The sequence below is a fragment of the Thamnophis elegans genome, chromosome Z, assembly GCF_009769535.1.
Source record: "Thamnophis elegans isolate rThaEle1 chromosome Z, rThaEle1.pri, whole genome shotgun sequence".
NCBI classification, from domain to species: domain Eukaryota; kingdom Metazoa; phylum Chordata; class Lepidosauria; order Squamata; family Colubridae; genus Thamnophis; species Thamnophis elegans.
The window spans coordinates 69,563,015-69,584,438 of record NC_045558.1 but is presented as its reverse complement, the minus strand read 5'-3'; the positions used below and the strand labels follow the sequence as shown (position 1 = coordinate 69,584,438).

General features: G+C 42.3%; 1 protein-coding gene across 5 annotated transcripts in view; it reads left to right on the top strand.

Annotated features, from left to right (window-relative positions):
• ELMO1 (engulfment and cell motility 1) overlaps window positions 1-21,424 on the top strand; it is a 532,924-nt gene that overhangs the window by 369,571 nt on the left and 141,929 nt on the right. For all 5 annotated transcript variants that reach the window (XM_032235494.1, XM_032235493.1, XM_032235495.1 and 2 more), the window contains one exon: window positions 8,562-8,698. In XM_032235494.1, the coding sequence (XP_032091385.1) occupies window positions 8,562-8,698 (137 nt within the window). The remainder of the gene's footprint in view (window positions 1-8,561; window positions 8,699-21,424) is intronic.

Here is a 21,424-nt window from a genome sequence, read left to right as displayed (position 1 = left end):
AAATCTAAAGCTTAAAAAAAGTGAAGATCAGGAAAATTGGACAATGGACTTTGAACTTTTGGTTCGACTACTGACAAGTTTTGACAAATTAGTGAGCTGATTACATAAAGGAACAATAAAAGCCACCTACTGGAGAGAGGAAACATAATACCATCTTGAAACAAAGGAATAGAAGAAGGGTGTAGTCCGTCCTTTTACTTGACTTTACTTTGTTTACACTGGAAGAAAATATAGAACTTTAGAATCTTGGAAAATCTTGGGATCTGATGTCAAAGAGAAGAGCTAAGAAGAAGGATTAAATTAATTGTGGTAAAATATAAAAATATTAAAAGTGTATTAAATTTGATCATGGAGGGTGGGATGTTAGAGTTAGTTTTAGGGTTTAGGGTTTTTAGGGTTTTATTAACACTTATAGGCCGCCCTTTTCCCTGAGGGGACTCAGGGCGGCTTACATAAAATCAGGGAGGGATATACAAACAATAACACAGACCAAACATAGAATAAAATAATGAGCAACATTCATTCATCATTCGGGTGGGGGCAATTATCTTTGTCCCCAGGCCTGACGGGCTAGCCAGGTCTTAAGGGCTGTGCGGAAGGCCTGGACGGTGGTGAGGGTACGAATCTCCACGGGGAGATCGTTCCAAAGGGTCGGAGCTACTACTGAGAAGGCTCTCCTCCTTGTAGTTGCCAGCCGGCACTGGCTGGCAGATGGAACTCGGAGGAGGCCTAGTCTATGAGATCTAATTGGTCGCAGGGAGGTAATTGGCAGAAGGCGGTCTCTCAAGTACGCAGATCCACTACCATGGAGGGCTTTATGGGTGACAAGTAGCACCTTGAAGCGCACCCGGAGATCGACAGGTAGCCAGCGCAGCTCGCGGAGGATAGGTGTTATGTGGGTGAACCGAGGTGCACCCACGATCACTCGCGCGGCTGCGTTCTGGACTAGCTGAAGTCGCCGGATGCTCTTCAAGGGCAGCCCCATGTAGAGCACATTGCAGTATTCCAGCCTAGAGGTCACAAGGGCCCGAGTGACTGTTGTGAGAGCCTCCCGATTCAGGTAGGGTCGCAACTGGCGCACCAGGCGAACCTGGGCAAATGCCCCCCTGGTCACAGCCGTCAAATGATGGTCGAAAGTCAGCTGTGGGTCCAGGAGGACTCCCAAGTTGCGAACCCTCTCTGAGGGGTGTAGAATTTGACCCCCCAGCCTGAGCGATGGAGCACTGGTCGAATTGTTGGGAGGAAAGCACAACAGCCACTCGGTCATCTCCGGGTTGAGTACAAGCTTGTTAGCCCTCATCCAGTCCATAACGGCCTCGTTATGGCCTAGTTTAGTTTAGTTAGTTTAGTTTATTTGTCTTGTATGCCGCCCACTCCCAAAGGACTCCGGGCGGCTCACAATAGACAAGGGAAGGGGGATGAATAGACAAAACATTTTAAAAATACACAACATTCACAGTTTCCGTGGGGCTGGATATTTCACAAGGCCCCCGGCCTGCTGGAGCAGCCAGGACTTTGTGGCTTTGCGGAAGGCCGGGAGGGTAGTGAGGGTCCGGATCTCCACAGGGAGGTCGTTCCAAAGGGCCGGAGCTGCAACAGAGAAGGCTCTCCCCCGGGGAGTCGCCAGCCGACATTGGCTGACAGATGGAATCCGGAGGAGACCTAACCTGTGAGATCTGATCGGTCTATGGGAGGTAATTGGCAGGAGGCGGTCTCTCAGGTACCCAGGTCCGATGCCATGTAGGGCTTTATAGGTAACGACCAGCACCTTGAAGCGGGTCCGGAGACCAATGGGTAGCCAGTGCAGCTCGCGGAGGATAGGTGTGGGTGTATCTGGGTGCACCCACAATCGCTCGCGCGGCTGCGTTCTGGACTAACTGAAGTCTTCAAACACTCTTCAAGTGCAGCCCCATGTAGAGCGCATTACAATAATCCAGTCTTGAGGTCACAAAGGCGTGAGTGACTGTCTGAAGGGCCTCCTGATCCAGGTAGGGTCGCAATTGGTGCACCAGGCGAACCTGAGCAAAGGTACCCTGGTCACAGCCGACAAATGGTGTTCTAAAGTCAGCTGGGGATCCAGGAGGACTCCCAAATTGCGGACCCTCTCTGAGGGGCGTATAATTTCACCCCCCAGCCTGAAAGATGGAATGCTTGGCCAATCTTTGGGAAGGAACATCAGAAGCCACTCGGTCTTGTCTGGAGTGAGTGCCAAAGGAATTGTTGGCAATGTTAAAAAGGGCACAAGCAACATTAAAAGGTAACAAAGAAGTAGAAAAGGAACCTGAAAAATTGTTGAAAGTGGAGACAGGAGGGGAACAGACAAGCAATGTAAATGAACAAGGAATTAATAAGGTAGAAATGGAAAATAAAACTCAATGGGGTAAAGGCACAAAGAAAGCAGAGAGGAAAAAAGGAAATGACATCCAAAAAAGAAATTAGCCAAAAATAAAGAAAGAAATAAAGGGAGATGGGAAAGAGAAACTTGGGGAGAGATACTCAAAAAATCTTTTGAAAAGTGAGAGGGAAGATACAGAAGAAAAGATATAAAACATATAAAAAGAAGAAAAAGAGAAAAGAAAATTTAGAAATAGGAGAATAGTAGAATGATATGATCCAATAGAAAGAAATACTGTTAACAGGGTAAAAATATGTTTTAATTAGAATGTGTCAGGCATGTGCAGTCACTGGAGGCAGGGGAGGCGGGGCCTCACCAGTTAAGCGAGGAAAAGGAAAGAATGTTTAAAATAATTAAAAAGGCCAGGGTAGTTGCTGCCAGACTCCAAGTCACAGTGACTTTGAGTCTGCTTAGTGTTAACTGTAGGGGGAGGCTAGAGAACTATGGGCCTCCTTTGCATAAGGAATTTTTCGCCTTTTAAGAGTTAAGCAAGAGTTAAAAAGCGAAAAATTTCATATGCAAAGGAGGCACGTGATTCTCCCGCCTCCTAATCTGGGAGCAGCGAATCATGCCTTGCAGTTGAGCGACTACGCAATCTAGCAGCAGGAGCCTGGCTTGTAAAACACACGTCTGTTGGAAAAGTTCATGCTCCGAGCAAGTTCAACTCTCCAGAGTGCAAGTAAAGTTTCTTTGGTTTTTCCAACCTTTTACCATTATGTCTACGGAGAGGTTCTCAATCATTCAGATCTGCAGTTTTTCCAAAGGCGAGTGGACTTTCTGGGGTCCCCCCCCTTTTCAGACGTTTCTCTTCTCATGCAAGAGGATAGAAGAAGTGAAAGCTTCATGGATGAAGGGGGGAAAAATACCCCAAGAAAGTCAACTCACTTTTTGGAAAAAAAAAGCACCTTTGGGACCACTTCTTCTTGGGTTAATATGCCTGGTGTTTGGGGACTTTAAAAGGATGCGTGTTTCTCTCTTGCATTCTTTATATTTCGCTACGTCCTTTGCTCAGTGTATTGGTATTTCCTTTGTCTGATAACTGCCATGTTTTGTTACAGCCACCCATTCCAAAATGCGATATTTCACATATTTTAAAGGAATAGTCATGGCAAAGTGAGAGGTTAATCCACTTTAAGCTCCAAGGTTGGGTTTTGCTGTTTTTGAAATGTGTTGCTGTAATCCAGTGGGGCACATCGTATTTCCCTCCCTGCCTGGGCAAACCATTAAACAGTGTTTTGTCAGTGTCAGCTGACAGGGTGCATTGTAAATGATGATCGACTGCAAATGGATGAACCGTTAGGCCGGTGGTTGCTTTTTCCGTTGGGCTTCCTCAAAAAAAAACACGTGGGTTTTTTGTTTTTTTTACTTGGCTTGGAATAGCGAGACGTACTCGGAAGGATGGCTGCTTCTATGCCAGAGGCAATCATTTTGGGGGAGACTCAAGTTCACATTAAAAAGAATTAGTAATATATCGTTGTAAGACTGGCTGCCCGCAAAGGGCCTTCCCAGACTTGTTTTGATGAGTGCGGGGCGACTGACGGTAGTTTGCGCCAGCCGCACCCGCTCAAACTAGCATCAAACTAGCCTCAGTCGCCTCAGTGTTCAGCAAAGCAAGCCCGGAGAGGTCCTTTGTGGGCGGCCAGTCTTAGCCACTTGTGCCCATCACTGTGGCTGAAGTGAAGCCCCAAAGCCCCCGCTGCCACCGGAATATCTGCTGCCATCTCCTCCTCCTCCAACAGCACTGCCAGATTTGCCGCCCGATGCTGTGGCTGAGGTGAAGCCGGCAAAGGTCCCACCGGCGCCCCCGCCCGTGGCAGCGGCGTCTCCCCCTTCGCTCGGAGCACTGAGCACCTGAGCTGGGCTCCGTGTTACCCCTGCCCCTCCTCCTCCGCCATGCTTTTGAGGAGCCATGAGTCCGCGAGAGGGAGTGGAAAACAGGAAAAAAGACCGCAGCAACGGGCAGCAAATGTGGTGGTGCTGTTGGAGGAGGAGGAGGCAACAGCAGTTATTCTGGTGGGGGGGAGCTCGTCGGCATCTTCAGCGGCAGCCCTCTCCCCCTATGAATAAAGTGAAGTGGAGCAGATCCATGCAGATGACGTCATCCCAACATGACTGGAGGACGAATTCTGGGAGTTGAAGTCCACAAATCTTAAAGCTGTGCCAGGGCTTCAGCGGGGCTTTCGCGCTTGCCTCACCGGCCATGAAGCTCACCGCACGTCACTGGAATGTGTGGAAATTATATTAAGAACCTTAAACTGTTAAATAATCAAGTTGATTATATAAAATTTAAAACTTGAAGATTCATATTGTTAAGAGAAAATAGATGGAAAAGAAATAATAAATTATTTTTAAAGAGAAAGAAAAATTATATTGTTTGTATATGTTAAAAACTAGAAATTGGAAAATAGAAGAAGAAAAGTAATATGACTAAAATTGGAAATGGAAATATAATGTAAAATTAATTATGTTTTTTGGTGGGAATGTTAAAGAGGGAATTCGGACAATACTCTGTTCACAAAATAATTTTTATTATGTAACAAAAAATTTAAAAAACTTTAAAAAAAGTAAAGTGAGACTGACTTCCAAAATTCCCTAATGGTTATCACTGCAATTTATTTACAAGAGAAATGATAATCACACAAACTTGGTTGATGCGTGTTGGTTTATTGACTTTCCCTGAAGGACAACCTAAATTGAAACTGGAGAAGGATTGGAAAGAGAAGATCATATAACTGTAGATCAGAGTGTTTTGAATAAAAATATCTCTCAAATAATTTTGACAGTATCCCAATTTGGGGGCCATGTAATGTCTATTGCATTGTGTAATTGCAGTCATCCTTAAGATTTTCCTTAATTCTCACCAATTAATTACAGTTAATCTTCAATTTGCAATCATATTTGAGTCTGGAAATAAGGTCATAAGTTATAGTGGTTGTTGAGTTACCATTATGCCCAGTTTTATAATCTTTTGTGTCTGCGTGTCAATTGCTAAGCAAACAGAGCAGAGGTGGGTTCCTACCGGTACACTACGGTTTGGCTGAACTCCGGCGGATACATGACCATACCGATGGCACCACAGACGCCATCATCTTGTTTTTTGCTTCTGCGCAGAAGTATTTTTAGTACTGTGCATGCACCCTTCCCCTTCCAGTCTCTACTCTGCAGCTTGCCTGCCTGAAGTGCTGCGCCCCTGATCTGTCTCCATGTAAGCCTGCGAGTCACAGCTTAGCTACCTCCCACTGCCCACTTCCCCACAGCCCTGCCATGCTTCCCTGCCTTCCACATGGCCTTCCCAGTGTCCCTGTGGCCAGCTTGCGAAGGCAGGTGGAAGTCCGTGTGGAAGGCAGGGAAGCATGGAGGCTGCTTGCTCCCTTCCCGACAGCCCTGCCATCCTTCCCTGCCTTCCACACGGCCTTCCTGGCTGTCCCCCATGCCCGCATGCCTTCCGAGATCAGTGTTTAGCCCAGCCCGGCAACCCTTGGTAGAAACGCAGAAGCTGCGCTAGGGCTGAGAGGGGCAGTGCTGCTCTGGGAGGGCAAGCAGACATCCCGGAGCTGTTGCACATCTGCCCATTCTGCAAAGGTAGAGCCCCCATTGCAGGGTGATCCAAAGAGGGAGGGGGATGGTGCAGAAAATACTGCCTTCCACCTGGGCCTGCGTGTCTCTGGCAGCTCTGGATCTTGTGGCTTTTGGGGGGTTTTCTTTTTAAAAAGCCTCCCCAAATGAGCTCGAAAACCTCCAAGGTTGCTTTGGGAGAGGGAAGACAGGCAGCATTTCCTCCCCTCTCTGGATGCCTGCAGCTTCTGAGTAGCTCTGGCTGCTTGCACAGTAATCAAAATCTTCTCATGAGGGTGAATTGTTAATTGCCTTTACTGTGAAGTGCCGGGAGTTACTGCAGGCTCTGAGGCTGCAGGCACCCAGGAAGGGGGGAATGCTGCCCATCTCCCTGCCCCCTCCAGGAGCAACCTCAGAGGTTTTCAAACTCATTTGGAGAGGTGTTTTTTGAAAAAGAAAAACCGGAAAAAGCCGCAAGATCCAGAGCTGCCAGTCTCCGGTAAGATGCGCATTGCGTGGCCTGGCCCATCCCATCCCTTGCTCCAATTGCCACCCCAAAAATTGCACCCCACTGCAAGCGTCTCTCAGCTGTTGTGTGCAGGGAAAAACCTTGCACAGTAAAGAAAAACTTCCAAAGAATGTGAGAAGCTGTTAATTGCCTCGCACTCATGAGGCTTTGCACAGCAAAGAGAAGGGACTTGGAGCCTGCTTGGAAGGGAGCTGTGACAGCCTGCTTGTCCCTTTCAGGTACTTCAACCCCTTGAGGGAGTGGGCCAGGGGGACCATAAAGAGAGCAGCAGCTCTGCTGTGAGTGGAAGGGGGAAAGTTGGGCTTCTCTCTGCCATAGCATTCAACACTATGTGCTGCAGCAGAGAGAATCCCAACTTTTTTCTCTCCCTCCATTCACAGTGGAGCTTCTGCAGCCTTTCCCCCCACACGTTGCCCAATTATGGGCCCAAGCTGCTCTGCCCTGCAATGTTCGGGTGGGGAGTCCACTATTTGAGGGGAGAATTTGGTTGCAAAAATGCCAAGAGGTGGGCAGCCTTGGAGGGCCTGTTCATCATTCCGCTATTCCTCTCTGCCCTGCAAAACCATAAATTTCCCTCCCCACTCCAAGCAGCAACTGAGACTGCAGCGGGGAGGAAAGGGTGGGGTAGGAGAAGATAGTTGGACAAGAGCTGAAAGTCAGGAAAGACAGAGCCCAATTCTGCAGCAAGGGAGGGTACGGAAGCACCTGCAGCTTCCAAAGGTCTTTTAGCTGTAATTGTCATCAGAGCAGATGTTGATGGGGCAAGGAAAAAAGGGGTCCAAGAAGCAAGGCTCCACCAGCTGCAAAGCGCAGTATGAGGAGCAAAAACTCAGCAGTGCAATGCAGTCCCAGCAGCAGCAGCGCCCAACTGCTGGGGATATGTGTGGGGACGTACAGGACAGCAAGTGTTGCATGCAAGTGCCCCGCAGCAGGCCCAATCCCAGGCATCTGGATGCTGCTGCTGCTGGAGCTGCATTGCACCGCTGGGTTCGGGGGCTTCTGCCCCTCGTGCTGCGCTTTGCAGCTGGGCGCTGGCCTTCTTGGAGCAGCATGATTAATCTAGCTTATGGCACCCTCTGCAGACTGCTCTGTGTGGAGTCGAGTTGGTGGCGAGCAGTGATGCGGAGACTGAGGGAAGGGGGGGCAGGTAGCAACCTTGTTCCCTGCTTGTTGGCCAGAAAAAGGAGCTGTCTGTGAGGGAGCCCACAGAACAAAATAAGGGCACTCTGGGGATCCCACCCCCCAAAAACAGCAAAGAGCCCCGGCCGAGTGCACCCCCCGCCTCAAAACTTTTTGCCACTGCTTCAGTGGGCATGGGTTGGGGGATCATGTGCCTGAGTGTGCATGAGTGACATCAAGTTGGCTATGCCCACTCAGTCACATGTCCCCATCAAGCCACGTCCACCAAACCAGTAGTAAAAAATTTTTGAAACCCACTCCTGAAACAGAGATGTCATTAAACAAATCTATTTAATGCAATAGGGTTTTTTTTTTCCTGGAAACTGAAAATAAATGCCAGAAACCAGCAAAATAAATGCTTAAAATCTTGATTATTTGGCCAAGGGATAATGCGAACAGCCATAAATGCAAACCAGTTGCTAAGCACCCAAAATACAATCATGTGATCATAGGGGAGAGTAATCATGAAAATTCAAAACCAGATAATAAGTACCTTTTGGGAACACAGGAGTTCTGTCATAGTTTTGATTAGTTGTTAAGTAAGGACTCTCTGTATTACGTATACTTCAATCTATATTCCATTCTGTCAAACCATATTACCTATCAAGTAACAAAAGCTGATAAAATTTCAGCTTCTGGTGATTTTATAGATGTGTGGGTGCTGGTGGGTGTATACTATATTGATGATTATATAAAAGTGCTCTGCCATTGCCTTTCCTGGATTTTTAATTTTTTAAATAATTTAATATATTTAATGGAGTATAAGAGCCATTTAATAAATAATATCACTTGGCTAACTTGGATGAAGAGCAAGGGGGTAATCTGGAAAAAAAAATTAATAGACTCTAATGGTCATCATTTAAAACAAAAGGGTACTTATTCTTTTTTTAAATTTATATTTAGCCAGTGAGACCGGCAGTGATTTCCATCCAATGTTCTTCACACATGACAAATCATTTGAAGAGTTTTTCTGTATTTGCATCCAGTTGTTGAACAAGACATGGAAAGAAATGAGAGCAACTTCTGAAGACTTCAATAAGGCAAGCTTTATTGGGAATGTACAATTCTGATCAATACCATCATTTTCTCTATTTAAGTAATTGATATATAAGCTATTATTTCATTAGGAATAGGAATGTTTTATTAGGAAAGCTCATTTCCTAAATTTATATTTAATTTGAATTTGTATATGTCAAGACTCATGAATCAACTGCTATTGATAGAGATAGCAGATCCCATTCTCCTCCTTCAAGCCACTGAAGTGGTGAAACCATGCAAAGTTTTCATAGACCTCTGAAAAGAAGCTATATATTAAAAATGTGCTGCTTCAGTATTCCATGAAAACATTGCTTAGCTTCCCTAGATCATGGGGGAAAAAACACCATCTACTATTTTTAGCAATAGTAGTCCATTTAGAAGTATGAATTGTCCTTAAATTGGATGTTCTTAATCCAGGAACTGAATATATGGTTAACTTCAGATGTTGGAAGTTAACCATATACTGTATATATGCTTGGGATATATATGCCTGGAAACTTCTGCCATTTTTCCTAAAAAAACAAAAACAATGACAACAAATATATACATGCAAGTAAATTGCAACCTGAAAGCACTTTAAAAAGAAATAAGATAGTTTATTACTACTCTCAATGAATATTGAAAAAACTATAATGTGCTTTTTTACTGGTTTAAATTGGCTTGTTTCTTTTTATTTTTTTCCTGAAAATAAAAAGCTACTGTACAAATGTGGACAATTAATCTTTTGCTACTATTTTAAGTAAAAATTTGAAAGAAATTTGAAAAAAAAAATTGGTTTGGGTTTTCTATGCTGGAAATGCTGGTTTTAAAATGTTTTCTTTATATAATAATTTTATTGAAATTTAAAAACACATAAAAAATTACCATATTTTTGGAGTATAAGTTGCATCTTTTTCTCTCAAAAAAGAGGCTGAAAATCTGGGTGCATCTTATACACTGAATACAGCAATTTTTTGCCTCCCGAAACCCCGCTACCTTCACCAAAATGGCCGTGCATAGCCTTTAGGAAGCTTATAGAGTGCTTCTGGAGGCTGCGGAGGGCAAAAATGAGTGAAAAACAGGCCATCCCCTCCCAGCCCCCAAGAGCACTCTATAAGTCTCCTAGAGCTATGCATGCCCTTTTTTTGGAAAAAAAAACTGCCCATTTTTGCGAACTACAGAGCCAAAAAAGAGAGAAAGAGAAATATATATATAGCGGGAAAATGATAAATAAACGACTTTCCCCTTTGTCAAGACTTTAATCCAGTAAATCAATATAATAGTCTTTTACTTTACACAATAACTTATCATTTTCTTTAACAATACAACAGGAAAAACCTCTTCTTCCCATGTCTTATCTCATCATTTCTTATTTCTTTTTGTTTTAAATGTATTATTTTGTAAATTGTTTTTACAAAATTAATTGCAAATTTATTAAATGTCCTTTTTTCAGTTATGATTCTGGCAAAAATAAATTTCAAAATATGAATTTTTTCTTCCCATTACTATAGTTTCTGCCTCTTCTCCTTATTACTACTAGCTAGGTGTACTGTTTTATTTGTTTTCAACTAACTCAGTTTTATGTGGGTGCATAAATAATTTATCTCATGTAAGTGTTATAGCTTCTGAAACTTTTTTAACTGTTATAATTTTCCTTTTTAATTAAGGATTAACAAGGATTCTTTTTTCCATTCCATTTTCATTGAAAATGCTATGCATGAGGAATTAATAAGTGTAACATTCTTAATCCTCATGCATTTTCTGTACCTTTTCTTGGAATGTGAAGACAGCTTTAAAGCTGAAGAACATAAAAGATAGTTGTTGCTCCAGGATTTAGGAAGGAAAAATGTTGCATCTATTCGAGGTCAGTTACCTTAAAAAAGTCACATTTAGTCTATTTACTCGTGTAGCATCAGAATGCAAATAGATTAGCAGAAGTTGGATAGTTGTATGCCTTTAAAGATTATTTCTACTGTAAATTAATATTTAATCAGACAATTATTTACCATATTTTTCAGAGTATAAGACACACCGGAGTATAAGATGCACCAAGGTTTTGAAGAGGCAAATTTTTTTAAAAAAGTTTTTGCACTCTGCAGACCTCCCCAAAACGGCCCCTTTTTTGCAAAAATGGGCCCTTTTTTAAAAAAAAGGGCATGAATAGCCTTTAGGAGGTTTGTACAGTGCTCCTGGGGGGTGCCCCCCCCCAAAATGAGCAAAAAACAGCCCATTTTTGGGGGGGGAAAGGGCATGCATAGCCTTTAGGAGGCTTATAAAGTGCTCCTGGGTGCTGGAGGGGGGCAACATTGAGCAAAAAAACAGCCCATTTTTCATTCATTTCTGCCCTCCCCAGCCCCCAGGAGCAAGTCTCCTTAAGGCCATTTTAGTGAAGGGGGTGGGGTTTCGGGAGGCAAAAATGCTGTATTCAGTGTATAAGATACACACAGATTTTTAGCCTCTTTTTTGAGAGAAAAAGGTATACTCCAAATAATACGGTAACCTCATTATCTTTTTATTCACTCTTTTAATTGGTGTTATTATTATCTTGATTATCATTATTCTGTTGCTTTACATGTACACTGAGAGCTTCTGCAGAGACAAATTGTGTCTAATCACGCATGACCAAAGAAAGTATTCCATTTTCTGCAAATGCTTGTACTTTATAATTTTCTTTTTTTATTTCCAAACTTTTTTAATTTCTGGATCTTGTCTGATCTTTCTAAGCAAGACTTCCAAAGTTAGTATGAATTATCTTGTCTTGTGCTCTTGCTTATGTTAAAGTTTTCTGTTATGCAGTATCTCTATTTACTATCACTTTTGCCATTTGTTTGGAATATATTGCTTGGATATATTTACGAAGGTTTTGCCAAAGTCCGTACAATTTAATTGTAGTGTCATAAATTGACAGTTCATATTATCAAAGGCTTTTTGCACATCCAACAAAATCAACGCTAGCTATTTTTCAGAATGGGCTTTGTAATAGTCCAATGTGTCCAATAATCCTCATATTATTTTCCTGTCTTTTAGATAGGAAACCATTCTCTTCAGGGTGTATAAATTTGTTAGGAAATATTTTTAATCTCTCTGAAATTACAGAAGCATATATTATATATATAGTCTACATTTAATAATGATATTGATCTGTAGTTTTTTTATCTGTTGAAGATCTGAATCTTCATTTGGTATTAAGATAATGTATACATCTGTCCATGTTTTGGGGAGCTTGGCCTTTGACAACCCTAGTACCTCTTGTAAATTTTTATAGAGTTCTGCCAGAAGCCCATCCGATCCGGGTGTTTTATTGATTTTTTGCCTTTTAGTTGCTTTTCTTAGTTCTTTTGTCGTTATTGTTTCATTTAGCATTATTCTCACTGTGTCTGGTATTTTAGGTAGACCAGCCTATTCCAAATATTGTTTTATTGTATCTTCTGACATTTTTTCTTGACTGTAAAATTTCCTTTAAAATTCCTGGATTATTTTCTTTTTATCTTCATTCTGGTGGCAAAGAGTCCCTTTCTCATCTTTTGGAGTTAAGATATATTAGTTGGAAAAAATTCAAACAGAATAAATCCTTTAGAATGTTTGGTTTTTATTTCAAATCTAAAACCAACTTTAGAGTTTATATTTGAGTGGGTTTGTCATTTCTCTGCTTTCTCCTTTCTGTCCGAAATTGTTTTGAATAAATAATTTTTTTGCAGGGGTTGGTGTTTCAATCCTCCATTTGCCCTTCCTTCCTTCCTTCCTTCCTTCCTTCCTTCCTTCCTTCCTTCCTCCCTCCCTCCCTCCCTCCCTCCCTCCCTCCCTCCCTCCCTCCCTCCCTGGAAGAAGAACATGTAAAAGAATCTATGATAGTATGGGCCAAAAAATTTGGATATACTATAAAATTAGACAATTGGCAAAAATTTTGGGAAAAACTACAAACTAATTATGTCAACAACATATGAAGAAAACCTGTACAAAATGTTCTACAGATGGTAATTGCCACCAGCAAGAATGGCAAAGATGTTCCAAAACAGATCACCAGAGTGTTTGAAATGTAAACAAATATTAGGTTTCTTTTACCATATGTGGTGGACTTATCCAATGGTGAAAAAATATTGGTTAAACATAAAAAGGTGATTAGAAGAAATGACAACACAACAAATAGATTTAAAACCAGAATTGTTCCTACTAGGTACATTACTGGGAAAATATAATAAAAGAATTACATATTTAATATTATATGTGATAATGGCAGTAAGAATTATGTATGCACAAAATTGGAAAAATGAAAATATATCTATAGGTGAAAATGTAATAAAGAAAATATTAGATTGTGCCAAAATGGACAGAAATTGATGAAAATTAAGGATAAAATGGAAACAGAGTACTATTTAACTTGAGACCTATTTTATAAATAGTTAGAAAATAGAAGCAGAAGTTAGTAATTTATAATAACTGTTGTTATTTGTTATTTAAAGTTAATATTTACTACAATTTAAAAGTTATGGCATATAGGATATAATATTAGAATGGGTAAAATTTGCATATTAGCAAAACTAATATGGTAAAATATTTCCTTTTCATAGCTAGTGCTTGGAATCAGGAATAGGATCGAATTGATTCTTTGAACAGCCCCTCTGCAAGCATGACTTTTGAGAAATGTGTTATTCTCAGGTATAACTGTTAAATCACACAACAGTATTCTTCTGTAAGCAATTCCTTACATTTGAATTGAGTTTCAGCTGGTCTAATGTAAAAAATAATATGACAAAATTTAATTGAATTAAAAGGGATTTTTTTTTAATGATGATGACATATTTGTTGCAAAATCCATTCTACAGATTCCTTGATACTGATTTCCAGTGATTGCATGATAGCCTGGGGACTATATGGGATCCATCACTGTAGAACCCTTTAACATTACTACCAAGAAGCTAAAACAGCTATTGTGTAATATCATCTTCTGGAATAGAAGCACAAATCACAGAACCACTACAGATATTCCCAATTTTTTGCTTTATTTTCTAAACACTATAATTTTTTGAATTATATTGTTACAAAAGATCATGGAAAATTAACTTTGCCACAATCTTCCTATATTTCTGTAAAAGATTATCCACCACCATTATTAAAGCAGCTTTGTTCTGGTCTAGAATCTATTTTGATAACCATTCTGAAATAAATGTGTGAAGTTGCTAGGTTGATGGAATACAACTGAGACATTAAAATATGCTTCTCTAAAGTGAAGCATTGAGAAACTGTTTGATGTAGTGGTTAAGGCATCAGGTAAAAACTGGGAAAACCATAAGTTCTAGTCCACTAAACCAGCTGGGGGTCTTTGAGCTCTAGGAAAGCGGTAAATGGTGAGCCACTTCTGAAAAACTTTCCAAGAAATTACAGGGATTTGACAAAGCAATTTCCAATCAGATACAATTGAATGGAAGAAAAGAAAATTACTAAATATTTCCTCTTATTAGTTGATAGACTTTAGATTTAATGTTTGGGTTACATGGGCTATTTAAAAAGCTAGAAGAGACAACTTTGCAGTAAGAAAAGCTTTTCCTTGAACATTGTATTAGATTTTGTTACTGGTACAGTTTGTTTAGCTTAATCATTCTGTATGTGTTGCAAAACTTAGCAGGTAATTTTAGTAACTTTGTTTTTCTTTTAAGTTCCATCATGTTCAGATAGTTTCTTTTAAAAAATATAAGGAGCAAGCAGGATGAAAATTTATGTAGTTGACTTCCTCCTTAAATACTTAAACTGAGTTTTAAAGCAAAGTGAGCTAATGTCAGCCTCTGCTTCGCTACTTGCTTTCAGCTGTCATTGAAATGGGGAGGGGGAGGCATGGTATTTGGGAAGGGAAGTTTTAAGTACAAGAGAGATTGTTCAAAGGGAGTTTTGTTCTCACCATCTACTGCGCATGCTGGAGATAGTGGATGGGCCCGCCAAGGCCAACTGTCCTGCATACCAACCTGATGATGCTTTTTGAAGATGGGACTCACATGACACCTGAGTGATTTGCGCATTGGACTATGGGATGGGGTTATCAGGGGGAGGGGGTTGGGTCACATATTGATATCTATGATTACGGGTGTTTTTGCCTCAGATCTTGCTTTGCTTAGCTGCTATCTTTTCATAACCATTAAAAGTACTCTTAATTCTGCAAAATGGAGTTAAGTGGTTTCTTTCTTGGTTTCTGAGGGAGGCTGGCCCGACATTAAGCAAGATCTCACTTTTGCACTCATCCCGGAGCTAACACATTCCGAGGGGAGTGTAAATAAAATCTAAACCTTCAAAAGAATGTCCTATCCAGGCAGCGACCAGGAGGACGACATGGGAGCTGCTGCATCCTCATGTCCCTTGGAGATGGAGCGGATGGTTGTCCCAGGCTATGAAACTCTTTGAAGAGGCTTGGGAGAGGTGACACTTACGTGAGAGCAGTCCTGAAAGAGAAGCTGATCTCCCAGAACCAGAGGAGAGAACTGCAGAGGACCTGTTCTGCCCAAGGGGGTCTCTAGGGGCAGACAATGGAGCTCATCAGGAGGAAGAAGCCCCGGCGTCAGCAGCAGCAGCAGCCGCGAGAGCCCTTCCAAGAAGGGGAGGCCCCCCCAAAGTCGCCGGATGGCGAAAGTTCCTCCGCTTGGTGTGAAATTTGGTGGGGAATCAAAAGACCTAGGATTTTTCCTGGTTCAAGTCTGGAATTTTATGCAACAGTTCAGAGAGGACCTCCCCACAGAAGAAGCCAAGGTAAGAGTTGTTACCATGGTGCTGGAGAACAACGCAGTGGCTTGGATGGTTGCCCTGTATAATGATGACTCACCCCCTACTGAGAGACTATAATAGGTTTATGGCCACTCTGAGGAAACATTTTGATGATCCGCTCACAGAGCAGAAGGCTAGAACCGGAATGAAAACCCTTACCCAGGGAAAGAACCCAGTGGGCGACTATATACAAGAGTTTGTGAATTGTCTGTTTATATGCGGGAATGGTCCGAAGAGGCTCTGGTGGACAGCTTCATAGATGGCTTAAACAAAGATATATACCAGAACTGTGTAAACAGGGGGAGGGGGGCATAGCTTGTAATGCTGGTATGATTTGGCAGCGGATGTGGAAATTGATCTAGCCAGAGACAAGTACCATGAAGACAATGAGCAAGAGAAAGCTACCCCCCCCCCAAGGAGCACCAAAAGGAGGGAAAAGCTGGTCTACAAGCAAGCCTCGGTCCGTCACCTGCTTCCATTGTGGAAAGGAGGGGCACCGGGCAGCAAATTGCCATGCCAAGATGGGCCCAAAGCTCCCTGCTGGGGGGGAAAGAAAACCAGATAAACAGCCTGGGAAGAGAAAGGGGTGGAGCCTGCTGTGCAATTCCCTCCCAATCCAAGAGAAGAAGAGCCATCTTCCTCATCGGAGGAAAGTGAAACCGAATCTGATGACGACCATCTAGTAAGTTCCTGATCGGGCCCCATGACCATCCCAGTAGAACTTAAAGTGCCCTCTACTGGAGCCCAAGCAAAAATGCTGGCCCTTTTAGATTCGGGATACACACATTGCATCGTTAGCCCTGAAGTGGTGGAAAAACTGGGCCTGAAACTGAGAACTTTGAAAGTCCCCATTGCTTTTTGCCAATTAGATGGGTCTATAGCTGGGGGGAGCCTTGCCCATTTTGTGACTGAATCAATAGACATGTGGATTGGAGATTACCAGGAGACAATAAGTTTCATTGTCGCTCCGGGAATGGACCGGCCTCTCATACTGGGCTTACCCTGGTTACGTAAATGGAGCCCACACATCAACTGGAAGAAAGGGTGGTTGCGCATCAGATCCGCTACACCCCCTGAGGGAGAAGGGAGGGCTCCCAGTATTGCCAATGCTGAATCTAACCTAGCAGCCGCAGTGCAAGAAAAAATTGAGGGGGAGGAGAAAATCCTGAAAGAATATTGAGACCTAAGGGACGTTTTCAGTGAAAAATCCTCTGATAAATTACCCCCTCACCACGCAACAGATTGCAGCATTGATACCCTCCCGGGGGTTAAACTTCCAAAACCCCAGATTTACTCAATGACCCCATGCAAAATGGAGGAGTTATGGAAGTTTATTGACAAGAATTTAGAAAGGGGGGTTATTGAACCTGCTAGGCCATAGGTGGCCGCCCCAGTGTTGTTCAGAGAGAAGAAAGATGGCTCCTTTCGTTTCTGTGTTAATTACAAAAATCTTAATACTGTACGTGTGCAAAATGTTTACCCCCTCCCTCTGATGAAGGATATGTTAACCCACTTGGGTAAAGGAAAAATCTTCATGACATTGGACCTAAGAGAGGCCTACTACAGAGTCAGAATCAAAGAGGGAGATGAATGGAAAACTGCTTTCAACTGCCCACTTGGATGTTTTCAATTCAGAGTACTCTCATTTGGCCTACAGGGCAACAGCTGTTTTCATGCAATTAATAAATGAAGTTTTACATGAGCACCTGTACAAGGGCGTGATGGTCTACCTTGATGACATCCTTATTTACACGGAAACACATGAAGAACACGTGACATTGGTACGATCTGAACTCAAAAAACTCCGGGCGGCAGAACTATATGCCAAATTGTCTAAATGTGAATTTCATTAAGGAAAAATTGATTACCTGAGCTACTTCATCTCCCACAAAGGCATCAATATGGACCCAGAAAAAGTCCAGGCTGTCACTGAGTGGGCCCCCTCACACCCACAAACAATTGCAAAGCTTTTGGGAATTTACGAATTTTTATTGTCAATTTTTCCCCTCATTTGCCAACATTGCTCTGCCCATTACAAATCTCCTAAAGTCAAAAGGGGAGGCCAAGCCCAGACCGGGGAAGCCATTGAATTGGACTATGAAATGTCAAGTTGCATTCGAAAAACTAAAGCGACTCTTTGCAGCTGAACCCGTTTTGAAACACCCAGCTATGGATGCACCATTCATCATTCAAGCTGCTGCCAATGATGTGGCAGTACTTCAAACAAACGCTGATGGGAACTTGCAGCCTTGTGCTTACACCTTTTGCAAACTAACAGAGATGGAGAGATGATGGGCTATATGGGAGAAAGAAGCTTTTGCAGTCAGGTGAGCTTTGATGACCTGGCGACATTTCCTAGAAGGGGCCAAACACCCTTTTGAAGTATGGACTGATCATAAAAATTTGGAAGTGTTGAAGACCCCTCGAAAGCTATCTCCTAAACAAATGCGGTGGGTGCAACATTTCAACTGGTTCACCTTCAACCTCAAGTACATCCCGGGGGCGGGGGAGAGAACTTCATGGCTGATGCTTTATCCAGACTTCCACAATACAACAGCTCGAATCTGAGCGTGGTTCACCCAGTCATCCCAGCAAAAAGTCTTGCTGCCTCGGTGGTTACCAGAAGCCAGAACACTTCGAATTTAGAGGTCAGGACAGAACTCATATGCAAACTCAAGGAAAGCCTTGAGTCCGATGACTGGTTCAAACAACATTCAAATGAATGCACTATGAAGGATGGACTGGCTTGGGTAGGGGCTAAATTGTATGTTCCTGCTAACCTGAAAGCTATTGTTCTTCAACTGGCCCATGATTCATGAATGGCAGGCCATTTTGGTTTTGTAAAGACTCTACATCTGGTTAAGAGGCAATTTTGGTGGCCTTCATTGAAAAAAGACATTGAGTCCTACATAGCCAGTTGTCCAGTTTGTGCTAACACAAAGCGCCCACCAGGAAAGCCCCAAGGCCTTCTCCAAGGTGTGGCCTGTCTTGAGGCCCCCTGGAAGGAAATATTGATGGATTTCATTGCCGAATTACCAGAGAATCTAAGGAATACTGTGATTTGGGTTATCACCGACCTGTTTTCCAAACAAGTTCATTTTGTCCTCTGTTCCAAAATCGCATCAGCTAAGTCGTTAGCTAATTTGTTTATTTCACATGTATACTGGTTGCATGGAGTACCGGAATGCATAATTTTGGATAGGGGGGTCCAGTTCACCTCCCTCTTCTGGAAGGAATTTCTGAAGTTAATTGGCTCTGCCCAGGGGCTAAGTTCCGCCCACCATACTCAGACTAATGGGGCTTGTGAACGGACTAATTCTGTTTTGGAGCAGTACCTCCGGTGTTTCATCAATTATCAGCAGGATAACTGGGCTGATCTGTTACCACATGCTGAGGTGGCATACAACAATTCTGTACACAGCAGTACTGGTTTGACCCCTTTTAGAGTTGTGTTTGGGCAGGACTTTGTACTGATTCCTGAATTACCTTGAGAAAAATCGCAAATTTTGTCCCTCTCCGAGTGAAGTGACCAGTTCCGCCAAATTTGGCCTATGACCCGCAAAGCATTGGAGGCTGCTCACCGGGCGCACAAGAAACAGGCTGACAAAAAGAGGGTGAAGCAAAGGGAGTACAAAGTAGGAGATCAAGTGTTTTTGTCCACCAGGTTTCTTCAAACCACCCAGAAGTCAAAGAAACTGGGGCCATATTACATGTCAGTCCATTCCCTATTGTGAAAATCATTAATCCTGTTTCTGTATGATTGGAATTACCAAAGCATCTTAACCAGATTTATTCTGTGTTTCATGCAAACCTCTTAAGCACACTTCTTCTTTTCATGCGCCCCTACCTGCACCCCCTGCCCCTCTTCTCATTGAAGGAGAGCAACATTTTGAGGTTAAGGAAATCTTGCACTCGAGGAAACATCGGAATCGAATTCAGTTTCTAATCTCCTGGAAACATTTTCCCCCCTCCCAAGCTGAGTGGGTTGATAAATCCCATGTTAGGGCTCCTAGATTCTTGTGGAAGTTCTACACTAAGTACCCTGATAAACCTTGATCCTAATTGACTTGTACATTTCTTATGTTGTCTTGTTCCTGTTATTTTGTTTTCTTGCAGGGATGACTTCTTTTCTTGAAGGAGGGCTGGATGTCAGCCTCTGCTTCACTACTTGCTTTCGGCTGTCATTGAAACAGGGAGGGGGAGGCATGGTATTTGGGAAGGGAAGTTTTAAGTACAATTGTTAAAAGGGAGTTTTGTTCTCACCATCTACTGCGCATCCTGGAGATAGTGGATGGACCCGCCAAGGCCAACTGTCTTGCATACCAACCTGATGATGCTTTTTGAAGATGGGACTTACATGACACCTGAGTGTTTTGCGGATTGGACTATGGGATGGGGTTACCAGGGGGAGGGGGTTGGGTCACATATTGATATCTATGATTACACGTGTTTTTGCCTCAGATCTTGCTTTGCTTAGCTGCTATCTTTTCATAACCAGTAAAAGTACTCTTAATTCTGCAAAATGGAGTTAAGTGGTTTCTTTCTTGGTTGCTGAGGGAGGCTGGCCTGACAGCTAAGAAGAATATGATGGATTTTTGCCAATATGGCAATCATAGCAATATCCACAGAGCAGATTGCAACTCTATTCATGGGGATGGTTGACATTCGGGAGCACTCAGAAGATCAGTTACTAGGAAACTTGCTACATAATTGAAAATGCTAAATAGATGCAAAAGTTTAGGAAATTTACACCAGAAAATAGGCAGAACTGGACCTAGTATGTGGGCTGAATCTGAAATACGTTGTTGGAAAAGGAAGTTCAGAGAGTGCATTTCAACAGCTACTTCTTCCTACTAGAAAGTACAATGTCAATAGTTATCATCTTCTCAAGATAGACAGAAATGTTGGCAATAAAAAAAAGAATGAGGGTGAGAGTGGCATCAACTATAGTAACATGATGTGCTTTTTACTCTTTTTAACATTTAGTTTTAATGGAAGCATGTAGAACTTTGTTATCTTGTTCCTCCAGTCTATGATGTTTCAAACAGTTTGTGCAACTTCTTATTATTTCATCTTTAGAGGTAAATTGCTTAGATACCTTAAACTGACACTGTCCAAAAGAGAGGTCAATTTTCAAGAATCAAGGTATGCATAAATATAACTGTAGGAACCACCTTCCCTCAATCTACCATATTTGCCATGTTCCTATTCAATTCACTATTCAGGCCTTCACAATCAGAGGTGAGTTGCTCCTGGTTCGGCCCAGTTCGGCCAAACTAGTAGTAGCGGCAGGAGGCTCTGCCCACCCACCCAGACGCTTCTGTGCATGTGCAGAAACTTCTGTGCATACACAGAAGCGTTGTGTGTGTGTGAATGTGAACACAAGCAAACCAGTAGGAAACTGGTTAGCAACCCACTGTTGTTCACAATGTAGTCAAATATTCTGCCTTCCTACATACTTTATGTATCTTATGTTACTTCATAACCTTAAAATAGCCTTCTCTAAATGGTGCTTTCCAAATATGTTGGACTCAGACTCGGCAATGCCTGATTGATCTGATGGGAAAGACAATCCAACATAACTGGATGTCACCAGGATGAAAATGGTTGCTTTATAGCAATAATAACCTGGAAACACAGACAGCATGAGCCATGAATAGGAACACTTTCTTTAGAAGTATGAATTCACAGTAACAATTTGCTATAGATACTTGCTATCTTCCTATTGTTTAACCAGTCTATGCAAATATTATGTGTGCCATCACTCATAAAAATGAGACAAGCTATAAATTGAATGGAACCCCTCATTTTTCAGAAATATGATAAAATTGTTTAAATTATTTTGGGATAGGAGTAGACACTACAGAATACCTGGATGAGGTTGAGTACATTATTGACCACAGAATACAAAAGAACTGTTACAAGAAAAGGAAAAAAAAAAATTGGCAAATGGTGGATGAGAATGTCATTCTATGGAGAATAGCATATTAACCAACTAGGCA